Source organism: Mauremys reevesii, linkage group 22 (genome assembly GCF_016161935.1).
Source record: "Mauremys reevesii isolate NIE-2019 linkage group 22, ASM1616193v1, whole genome shotgun sequence".
Classification (NCBI taxonomy): Eukaryota; Metazoa; Chordata; order Testudines; family Geoemydidae; genus Mauremys; species Mauremys reevesii.
In genome coordinates, this window is record NC_052644.1 from 4,538,387 (window position 1) to 4,549,890 (window position 11,504).

The 11,504-nt window shown below is 56.0% G+C and overlaps 1 protein-coding gene across 1 annotated transcript; it reads right to left on the reverse strand.

Moving 5' to 3' along the window:
* Positions 1–84: 84 nt before the first annotated feature.
* On the reverse strand, positions 85–9,864 carry ALKBH6 (alkB homolog 6). Its single transcript, XM_039510665.1, has 7 exons — positions 9,762–9,864; positions 8,596–8,708; positions 6,853–6,921; positions 5,836–5,896; positions 4,201–4,352; positions 3,312–3,428; positions 85–1,061 (listed from the first exon to the last, which is right to left on the reverse strand). Exons 2-7 carry the CDS (start codon positions 8,647–8,649, stop codon positions 789–791), a joined length of 726 nt encoding a protein of 241 aa, XP_039366599.1. The 5' UTR covers positions 8,650–8,708; positions 9,762–9,864; the 3' UTR covers positions 85–788.
* Between the last annotated feature and the right edge of the window lie 1,640 nt (positions 9,865–11,504).

Sequence of the window (11,504 nt, forward strand, 5' to 3'; positions counted from 1 at the left end):
TAGGGGCAGCGGCCGGCTGAGCCGAGATCCCAGCCCGAGGAAACGGGCACAGCGGCACAAGGGAGTTCAGAAGCAGAAACGTAACCGATTCCTCAAGCAGCAGCAAGGAGCCACCAGCGAGGTGGAATGACCCGCCCCTGCCTTTATTAGAGTTCACCGAGTTTCAATGAATGTGTTTGAACACAGGTAGGAGCAGGCAAGCCCGCCACGTGCTTCTGCAGTGCTCAGGGTGCTTTGCCAACGGATAGCAACCCCTGCCATGTCACAGCCAGGGAAACTAAGGCACTGGGAGGTGGAGGGAGAGTCCCTTAAGGTCACACAGTGAGGCAGGCGCAAGAGTGGGGAGTAGGAAGCCAGGAGTTCTGGCTTCCTATCCCCTCCTCTAACCACCAGACCCTCACTCCCCTCCCAGAACTGGGAACAGAACCCAGGAGTGCTGGCTCCCAGCCTTGCTGCTCTAACCACTAGGCCCCGCACTCCCCTCCCAGAGCCAGGAATAGAACCCAGGAGTCCTGACACCCTGGCCTCTCGCTCTAACCACTAGACCACGCTGCATCCTGTCCAAGCCTCTGCACTTTCGTACAGATGACCCCAGAGGCTGCTCTTCTCCTCCCGTGCAGGTGAGACGCTCTCGGGCTCAGCTCTTCCCGTTCTCCCAGCACACCGCAGGATGGGGTCGCCGCAGCCTTCCATGTCCGGGCCTCCCGACCCCCTCGTTAACTGTGCATTTCACAGCACCGTTCTCAGGCAAGAGCCTGGGTGGGAGAGAGGGAAGCAAACTCCTCCCTTCACTTCCCCTTGCCCAGGAAAATGGCCGTTTTCAGCACCTTGGGGACATGGCGGATGGTGAGCGACACCCGGGTTCCCCGGCGCAGCTCGTCCCCCAGCGCCACGCTGCAGGCCGCCACGTTGGCCACTTTCTCCGTGACGGTGTCGGAGGTGGCGGGTCGGATCCCGTGCAGGTAACGGACGTACATGTCCTCCCGCAGGACCAGGAGGCTGCGCGGCTCCAGCAGCAGGGACAGGGAGTGGCGCTGCTCCTCTGTCTGGAGCGCAGGGACCTGGGAAAGGACAGCGGAGCACACTCAGAACGAAACCCTGGCCCTTTCTGCAGCTGCAGGATCTCAAAGCACCCGAAGGACATTAGTAGTTTAAGCCACACAACCTCCCTTGGATGTTGAGAGCACCGCCCCCGTCTTCCAGATGGAGAAATGGAGGCACAGACAGGGCTTTGCCTAAGACCACACAGTGAGTCAGCAGCAGGACTGGGGAACAGAACCCAGGAGTCCTGATTCTCAGCTGCCCCTGCCCCCCAGCTCTAACCACTAGACCCCCCACTCCGCTCTCAGAGCTAGGAACAGAAGTCCTGATTCTCAGGCCTCCCCCACGTGTTCTAACTACTACACATCACTCCCCTCCCAGAGCTGGGGATAGAAGCCACGTCCATGTGGACAACTGGAGAAAGTCCAGAGAAGAGCAACAAAAATGATGAAGGGTCTAGAAAACATGACCTACGAGGGAAGATGGAAAACACTAAGTTTGTTTAGTCTGAAGAGGAGAAGACAGAGAGGGGACGTGATAACCGTTTTCAAGTACATAAAAGGTTGTTGCAAGGAGGAGGGAAAAAGATTGTTGTTCTTAACCTCTGATGATAGGACAAGAAGCAATGGGCTTAAATTGCAGCAAGGGGAGGGGGGTGTTTAGGTTGGACTTTAGGAAAAACTTCCTATCTTGGTGGTTAAGCACTGGAATAAATTGCCTAAGGAGGTTGTGGAATCTCCATCATTGGGGATTTTTAAGACCAGGTTAAACGAACACCTGTCAGGGATGGTCTAGATAACACTTAGTCCTGCCAGGAGTGCAAGGGACGCGACTAGACGACCTCTCAAGGTCCCTTCCAGTCCTCTGATTCTATGATCTCCCCTAAGGTGGGCAGGGGGTGCATGCGTGCGCACCTAGAAGTGCATCATCCATAAACCGTATGAGAGAGAGAGAGGAGGAGAAGGGAGGGGTGTGTGTGTCCTGCTGTAGCAGTTTCTAAGCCAGATGAGTTAAAGCACCACAAGATCCGTGCACAGACCAGCCCTGCCCCGGCTTAGCTTCATGCACATCTCACCGCAGGGAACACAACTGTGGTCATTGGTTTCCCCGTAGCGCCTCAGGCAGAGACTTTTAAAGCTGCCCGAGAGATCTGGCCCTCTGATTAAAATGAGCAGGAACTGGTGATCCCAATCCGCTGATCAGGCTCCACTGCCCGCCGCGCTGAATACACAGAGTGAACAGACAGTCTCTGACCAGCTCAGGTCCTTCGATACCACAATGATGGGCACCAGCTGAGCGCCTCACAGTCGGAAATGGATTTACCCTCACAACCCTCTACAGGAAGCAGGAGGCTTCTACTGGGGCAGGGGCTGCCTTTCTGTTCCAGGTGTGAACAGCTCCCAGCACAATGGGGAGTTCCTGGTCCAGCACTGGAGCTCCTAGGCGCTACCATAAAACACCTAATAGCAATAAAAATGTACAGCTCCCGGCACAATGGGGGCTCCTGGTCCATGACTGAGGGGCCTAGGGGCTCTCATAATACAAATAATATTGCCACCTTACAGAACTGAGGCCCAGAGAGACTAAGTGACTTGCCCAAGGTCACACAGGATGACTCTAGCAGAGCAGGGAATCAAACCTGGGTCTCCCAAAGCCCAGGCTAGCTCCCTAACCACTTGGCCATCTCTCCTCTCTGTTCCCCAGGTGTTAGGCATGTGCTTACGCCTCGACGGGATCGGGGCCTAACAAATGACAAATCAGAAAGCGGGAAAGCGACGACACTCAAAGTACAGAGAACTCTTGGCATTTTCTCAGCTCCCTTTCAGACACGCGGATCTCAGGGGCCGGTTGAAACCGCTCCAGGCACATCTAGACGTGACTTGTTAGCAGAACTGGGGGAACGTTGTCAGACAAATCGTTTATTCAACAAAAGATGAGATTTTAGTCGATCAGAAACTATTGGCAAATTTGTTGCGAGTAGTTTTGGCCGTTCATAAAATTGGGGTGGGAGGGAGCTGCTGCTGCCGCCACCACTAGCACCCCCATAATGCCCAGCTCAGTGGTTACAGCACGTAGGACAGCCAGGTACAAATTCCCGCTCTGGAACAAACTCCAGACAAACTTTTACGATTCACCTACAAATTCCGGATTCGGTTTGACCCACGCCGCATTTGTTTTCGATTGTTCAGAACTGTCACCAAACCAAAGGGGGGAAAAGAAACCAAACCAGTTATTCACCGGGCTCTGTTTGCAATTCCTTCTGTGCTCACCTGCTCGCTGTCCGCGTGCTGCCCCCTGCTGACGGGATGGTAGAAGTCCAGCAGCGTGTGTGATCCCAGGCTGATGGTGGTGACGGTGGGGAAGTACAGAGGTCCGTCTTCATGAGGCTAGAGGGAGCTGGCATGTCAGACTAAAAAGGGAAGGATCGCGCGCACACACACACACCCCTCAGCTCTCCTCTGCAGTACCAAGCATGAAATGCAGGAAGAGACACGGCTCAACACCAAAGACACGTGGACCAACCCGTCACACGCAGGCCCTGCTGCTGAGAAGATGCCTCTCTGACGTCGCCAACCTTCGTAGCCAGCGCACATGGCAAAGCCAGGCGTGTGGGCGGGGTGTACATGCCCTAGGCTCGCATGTCACTGGTGCTCATGTTCCACTCCCAGGATAGAAACACGGCTGTGGAAGCAATCTGCTCTCTCAAAGCGAGGTCGGGGCTATCGAAAGGCGTTGGGATTAAGAGACGACATTGGTAGCCAGGAGTCCTGACACACAGCCCCTAAGTCTAGCCACTAGACCTCATTCCTCTCCCAGAGCTGGGGACAAAACCCAGAAGTCCTGACTCCCACTCCCTTCCCATGCGCTAACCACTAGGCCCAACTCCTTTCCCAGAGCCAGGGACAGAACCCAGGAATCCCAACTCCCAGGCTGCCCCCGCGCTAACCATCACTCTCCTGGGAAAACCTAGTCTTGGCTATCTAGACTCCGTCCCCCTGAAGTCTCCAGCCAGCAGGATTTGCCACTGCTGCAGGATTTGCCCCCAAAGACATGCCTCTGATCAGGTCAGGTTCTGCGTCTGCCCTTCCTCCTTTGCCCGCACAGGGCAGGAGCCACCCTGAGGTTGAGTAACGGAGCAGCTGGCCCGCAGGTAGTTACCATGATCCCCTGCCCAGGGAGGTACTCGTTCACCAGTACGTGGTTCGCCAGCTTCCCTCCAAACGCTCCGAGGGAGGAGATCTTCTCGGCATAGCTCTGCAGCCAGGCGGGCAGCTTCTCCGGTACCATCCCTTTGGGGTGGGGCAGCCCTCCTGGGAGGCAGAGAATACAGAGAGGAGCTGGCGATGAGAGAGATCCAGCTGGTCCCATCTCACCCAGAGCCTGGGAGATCCATGGTTGAAAAGCACTAAGCAAGTGTTACGTGACATCCCCCGCCCACCCCACTGGGCTGGATCACCCCGTACAGGCCGTACTCCAGGCGTTCAGCCAGGCTTGGCTTAAGCACCGTAAGCGATTCCTCTCCCTCCTTCACGCCTGCAACCAGCAAGCCCCTAGCTCCCGAGATCAGCAGATCTCAAAGCGCTTTACAACTTGCATGTGGGGAAACTGAGGCACAGAGCAGCCAAGTGACTTGCCCAAGGTCATCCAGCTGGCCAGCGGCAGAGCCGGGAATAGAACCCAGGTGTCTTGAGTTCCTGCTTAGTGCTCGGCCCTCTAGGTAACACTCCCTTTTCCCCTCTCGGTTGTCACTTAGGCGCTCCAGCCCCTGGATCATTTTTACTGCTCTCCTCTGAACTCCCTTCCAATCTGTGCCCAGAACTGAATGCAATTGGCATATTTATTAGGTATATTACGATAGCACTCTCGTGCCCCAGTCATGGACCAAGCCACCATTGTGTCAGGCGCTGTACAGCCCCAAGGAGCTGACAAGCTAAGTAACATCCCTGGGTCCATTTACCCCAGATCTGACTCTCAGCTCCCCGGCCCAGTCACATTTGGGGGTGTATATGCACCCCACCCCCGAAATCCCTATTTCCTCTTTGATGCAACATCCCCCTGCAAACTCCCATGCAACTGGCTGCCCTTCAGTCATTGCTGCTTCCCCCGGGGGGTGGCAGATCATTTCCCACCACCCTCCAGAGGTGCTTTTGCCTGGAAGCGGATTAAACCCCGGACACACAGCGGGGTCGATAGGGCAGGACTCAAACCAGAGACATCTTTGGAGAACGCTGGTGGAGGAATCTGGGTCATGCAGTCCCAGGGAGGGACCTGGGCTTAGCTCCCACCTGCGACTAATCGAGCCCCATTTACATGAGGAGAGGCTTCTGCAGGAGATCCAGATCTAGCCACACCAGGAAAAACCTAAGCAGGGATACCAATGAGCAAAAGCCTTAGCCCTTAAGAGGGGCCTGGGTTACTTGACAGATGTCGAGCTGTCCTTAAACATGTCCTTGGGGAAAGGGACTGAAAACCAACACCAGTGGGAGCTCCATTGCTAGGGAGCTAGTCTGGGGCCTCGCATGAGGATGGGGAAACTGAGGCAGGGTCCGCCAGTGGGTTTGGGGAGATCTTGTCTCCTCAATCCTGCAGCCAGCCAAATGACATTCCTTCCCTCCCTGAGGCAGGCTGCTCGGCGTGGTTTCCAAAGGGCAAAGCCGACACGTACAGATCCTGCGCTGAGCCCAGACTAGACCATCGGCGGGAGCGAATTCCCCAGTTCCGTGCACTAACCGGTCCCTGGTGCAGTGGGGGCCAGAAGCCTGAGCGCCAGTGATGGGGCGGGAGAGAACTCACCCCAGTTCTGCAGCTTTCTTCCAGACAGCTGGGTCCACTTGGGTTTGGGGGCAGCATAAACCTGAGGAGGCGAACGCAGGGACAGGCTGAGATGCTGGAAGGCTTTGCTTGAGAGGGGAAGCACATTACAGAGAAATGGTATGGGAGGCACAAAGTATTATTTACACTAGTACCCAGGAATGCCAGGCACCCCCCCCCCACACCCCATTGTGCCAGGCACTGCCTAGGCACAGAGAAAGAGACCATCCCTGCCAGGCAGAGCTTATAATCTAAATAGACAAGGCAGACAAAGGGCACGAGGGGAAACTGAGGCTCTGAGGCTAAGTGACCCACCCAAAACCTCACAGGCAGTCTGTGGCAGAGGAGGGAATTGAACCAGGGCCCAGGCTAACGACCCAGGGGCATCATGTTATATGAGCCTGTCCAAGGGGCGGGCGCGCAGTGGGGGGAGACACAGAAGCAAAAAAGTAAGGATGGGCCTGAAGCACAGGGAGTGGGCGATGGGGCCAAGAACTCTTAATATTTAGAGGAAGGCTGCTCCTGTGGTTAAGACCCTGGTGAGGACTCAAGAGATCCAGTTTCAATTCCTGTCTCCACCACAGACCCCATGGGCAAAGCACTTCCATGTTTATATCTGTAAAATAGGCATAACAATCTGTCCTGCTTACTGAGGGGCAAGGGCTGTCACTCAGTCCAGGTCTGTGCAGCACCTAGCACAATAGGGCTCTGATCTCGGTTGGGACCTCAAGGTGCTACCATAACACATATCATGAACTTAAGATCTCTATTACACGGGGGGTGTCATGTGGATGCCGGATCCACAAAAGCTGCGTCCATCTGTGCACTCGGGGTCTGGGCCCGAGAACTTCGTTGCAGAGAAGTGATATTAACAGCCAAACCGCCTGCCTTTATCCGAGTCAGCCAGGAAATTCTTCACTGGAAGAGCAGCATCCACCAAGCGCTGCACTCGCGTCTCGTGCCATGGGAACAATAAACCCGAATGAAAATCTCACATACCTGGTGCAGCAGGTAGGTCTCCTCCGACTCCGAGATGAAGTTTGGAACATAATAGACAGTTGGTGGAACCTGCAATTAAAACATACTACTAACACCACCACCACCACCGACTATTCATCAGTAGATCTCAAAGCACTTTACAAAGAGGGTCAGTTTCATTTTGCTCAGTTTACAGACTGGGAAACTGAGGCACAGAAAGGGGACGTGATTTGCCCAAGATCACCCCGCAGGCCGGTGGCCAACCCAGGAACAGAAGCCTGGTCCCCCAAGCCCCAGCGCAATGCTCTATCCACTAGGCCATATGCCACCCCTGCAAAACTCCGTGCAATGAGTTTGTTGGGTCTCAGCAGGACAGGTGCCCCTTACACAAAACCACCAGCAGGATCCATGCTAATTGCCCTCCCGGTCCCGTCACCCACCCCAAAGGTGTGGGCCATGTCAGCAGAGAACTCAATGGCTGAACGCACCTCGCAGCCGGAACTCCCTTCCCACCCACCGAACGGGCCTCCCTCCAGGGCAAGGCAAGGGAGAAGCTTAAGGTTATTACGTCTATGACAGCAGAATCTAGAAGCACCAGCTGAGACAGGGGCCAGGTAACCCAGACACAGTAACCGAGACCTCCCTCCGCACTAACATCCCTCACAATGACAGCATGGCCGCCTGCTTCAAATATCTACAAGACAACGGACAACACTGAGATACCCACCCCAATCGCCAAACTCATCCACGTCATCCTCACCCTTAACCATTTTACATTCAACACCCCTTTGTCCAGACCATGGGCACAGCTCTGGGTACAAGGATGGCTCCCCAATACATCAATGTCTTCATGGGCCACCGTGAGGAAGATTTTCTGGACAAAGGCACCACAGAACCAGTGATGTACCTGAGACACATGCATATTTTCATCCTCTGGACAGATGACCTGACCTCCCACCCAGATTTCCATCACAACATCGACCACTACCCCCCAACCATCCAACTGCAGAACACTCCTGCACCAGTATCAGCTTCCCGAATGCCACGAGCCGCCTCATCGATGGAACCCTACAGGCAACTATCTACAAGAAACCCACGGATCAACGCATCTGCCTTCACCGATCCTGTGAGAACCCCAAACACGCCAAGAAGTCTGTTCTCTCCGCAGTGAGGCACTCAGACACCACAGAATAAGCTCCAAGGAGAACGTCCATGATACACACCTTGACACACTTAAAACCACCTGCACCGAACAAGGACACTCCACCAGAGAAGTAGATCGTGTCCTGGAACGGGCCACCCAAATATCCCAAGCGAAACCCCCTCCAACCGTACCCCTTTAGTTGTCACCTACCAACCCACACCGGAAGCCCTACAGGGTAACACTAAACAATTCCAACCCATACTCGACAACCTGAAAGAAACCTTGGCCAAATCCCCTCTTCTGGCTTTCACTCAAACCTCGCCAAATCAGAAGCAAGTTCCCCCCCACCAACTCAAAGCGGCACCAGACCATACCAGAACAACAGATGCAAAACCTGCAGGCATATCTCCACTGCTAGAATGCTCACTATTCCCTCCCACCCCAACACACCTTTCAAGGCCCCACGGTTCTTACAAAAGCTCCAACAACTAAGTGGATAAAACCAGACTATCACAACTCTCTCAAAGGAACGCTAGGGTTTTGCACCAGTGCAACACAAACAGGTAAAACCCCTAGTTCCCCCTCCTGCCATTTCCCAGCTACATTCAGCGCCTGGTTACCTGCTCTACATGAAACGTCTCCAGCGCCAGGATCTTGGCGTATGGCTCCTCCATCTCAAAAAAGGGGCCTGCGATGGCTGGAAGGTCCAGTCTTCTGGGTCCCGCTCCTGGAACTGTTGCAGATCCATGGAAAGGAAGCAGAGGAAGCACCATTACCTACTTGAGAGCTAGCCAAGCACACACTGCAAAAAGAAGCGAGACCATCAGGGGTCTCCAAGCTGCAGGGAGAGCTCCAACAGGAACGGTTGGCACTCTACAACAGTGGCTCTCAACCAGGGGTACACCTACTCCTGGGGGAACGCAGAGATCTTCCAGGGAGTATGTCAACTCATCTGGATCGGTGTTTCTCAACCTGGCACGGTCCCCCCCGCGCGAGGGGTCACAGGACAGGGTTTAGGAGTTTTGCAAGCGCAGGGCCGGCATTAGGGGGTGGCAAGCAGGGTAACTGCCCAGGACCCTATGCCACAGGGAGCCTGTAAAGCTACATTACATGCTTCAGCCCCGGGCAGCAGAGCTCAGGCTTGAACCCCAGGGAGCAGGGCTTGGGCTTGACTCCTGAAAGGGGTACAGTAGTCTGGAAAGGTTGAGAACCACTGATCTACAGCACACACAGGCTTTGGCATTGTGAATGACCAACCCTTGCAATCCCCACTCTGCTTATGGGCAGGGTTAGCCTCACTTTACGTACAGGGAAACTGAGGCAAGGAGCGAGGAAGCAACTTGCCCTAGGGTCAAATGGGCAGAGGCAAGAACAGAACCCAAGAGCCCTGACTCCCAGGACACTAATCTCTGACCCCACTCCTCTTCCCACCCTACCAGAGGTAGGAACAGAACCCAGGAGTCCTAACTCCCCCTACCCCCAACCAGTCAGGCAGAGAACCCAGGAGTCCTGGCTCCCAGCCCCCCTCAGCAGGGAGAGAGAACCCAGGAGTCCTGGCTCCCAAGCCAGGGAGAGAGAACCCAGGAGTCCTGGCTCCCAAGCCAGGGAGAGAGAACCCAGGAGTCCTGGCCCCCAGCCCCCCTCACCAGGGAGAGAACCCAGGAGTCCTGGCCCCCAGCCCCCCTCGCCAGGGAGAGAGAACCCAGGAGTCCTGGCCCCCAGCCAGAGAGAGAACCCAGGAGTCCTGGCCCCCAGCACAGGCCAGACAGAGAACCCAGAAGACCACCTGGCGAGTCGCAAAGGCTCACGGGAAAGGCGCTCCGCCGCTGAGGCACGAGCACAACATCGTCCGTCTGCCTCTTGATCGATGTCCCCGCCCCCCAATGAGAAGCCGCGGCTGAACCAATCAGCGGCGGGGGAAGGGGCCATCTACTCGTGCAATAGGCGGGGCCGGAGGCAGCCAATGAGCTAGGAGCGGAGGCGGGCCTTGGGACCCTCAAGGTTCTAGGCGATGGCGTCACACGCCCCGCCCCCTCCGGCCAAGCGCAGCCATGTGGGGGGGCGCATCAGCCCATCCCCGTGGCCTCACGCCGCCCGCGGGTACCGCAGCAGCACGGCCCCCCCCTTCCCCTCAGCGCCCCGTGCCCCCCCCCACCCCGCTCCTAGGGCTGCCACCCCGCCCGGGGACACCCCTTCCAGCGCCAGGGTGCGCGGTGCTTCGTGGCTCTGGGGTAACCCCCCTTACCCAGCATGGCACGGGGGGTACCGCTCCCACCAGCTGGGTGCTCTCTGGACTGGACCCCCCCTCATTTCTCCCCCCAACCTTCTCCTTCCTATTTCAGGGACTCCCTGCGACCTACACCCCCTACATCACACCATGTCCCCCCCATTCTCCTTCCTCCCCACCCTGGGGCTCTGTGTGCCCCCCATTCTCCTTCACCCCTACACTGCAGGCTCTGTGTGCCCCCCATTCTCCTTCAGCCCCCACCCTGGGGACTCTGTGTGCCCCCCATTCTCCTTCACCCCCACCCTGGGGGCTCTGTGTGCCCCTCATTCCTCCCCAGGGCTGCCTCCCATAACATTGTCTCCTGTTCTCCCTATCCATGCCAGGGGCTTGTGTCCCCCATTTCCCATTCCCCCCATAATAGGGTCATAAGAACAGCCCTACTGGGTCAGACCAAAGGTCCATCTAGCCCAGTATCCTGTCTCCTGACAGTGGCCAATGCCAGGTGCCCCAGAGGGAATGAACAGAACAGGGAATCATCAAGTGATCCACCCGCTGTTGCCCAGTATCCCCCCAGCCAGGGGTTCTGTGTGCCCTCCATTCCCTCCTCCTCCCATACCAGGGTCTCCCATTCTCCCCCTATGCCAGCAGCTCTGTGTGCACCCTCTTCTGCCCCATGGCAAGGGCTGTGTGTGCACTCTCATCCCCTCCCCATTATCACTCTTCTTTCTGTCCGCGTGATAAGTCATTCAGGATGTCAGCTCTACTGGGAGGATAGGCAGAGCCGAGATGGGAGGTGGTTATGCTGGAAGGCACGAATAGCTGCAATCTGCAGCCAGCTACAGAGGGGCTTGAAGATGTGGCTGCATTAAACTCCAACAGGGGCCTTGTGTCCCCTCCACTCCCCCACCCCCCAAATCAGTGAAGTTCTGCTCATTGGTGCCTAGAACAATCCATGAAACTTTGGGGTTGACCAGCATTCCAAAGATGGGAAAGACAGCAGAGCTGCCGGTGAGCTCAGAGGCAGGGCTGGAGTGGATCGAAGGAGAGATTAAGTCCATACTCCAGAAAGAGAGAGGAGGTGGCATCTTTAAGCCGCTGCTGAGAATCTCAAATTATTTATTTTTTTAAAGTTAATTTTCTAGCCCTCATGGATGCGGAGAAAAAGCGGATTCTAAACTGAGATGCTGCAGAGGCTTTAGTTTTAAATGCCCCGCTGACCTGAGATGCCACCTTCCCACTCCTCATATTACTTCCAAAGATGAGCTGGTGGGGGAGATGGGACCAAGCAGCGCTCTGAGGAGT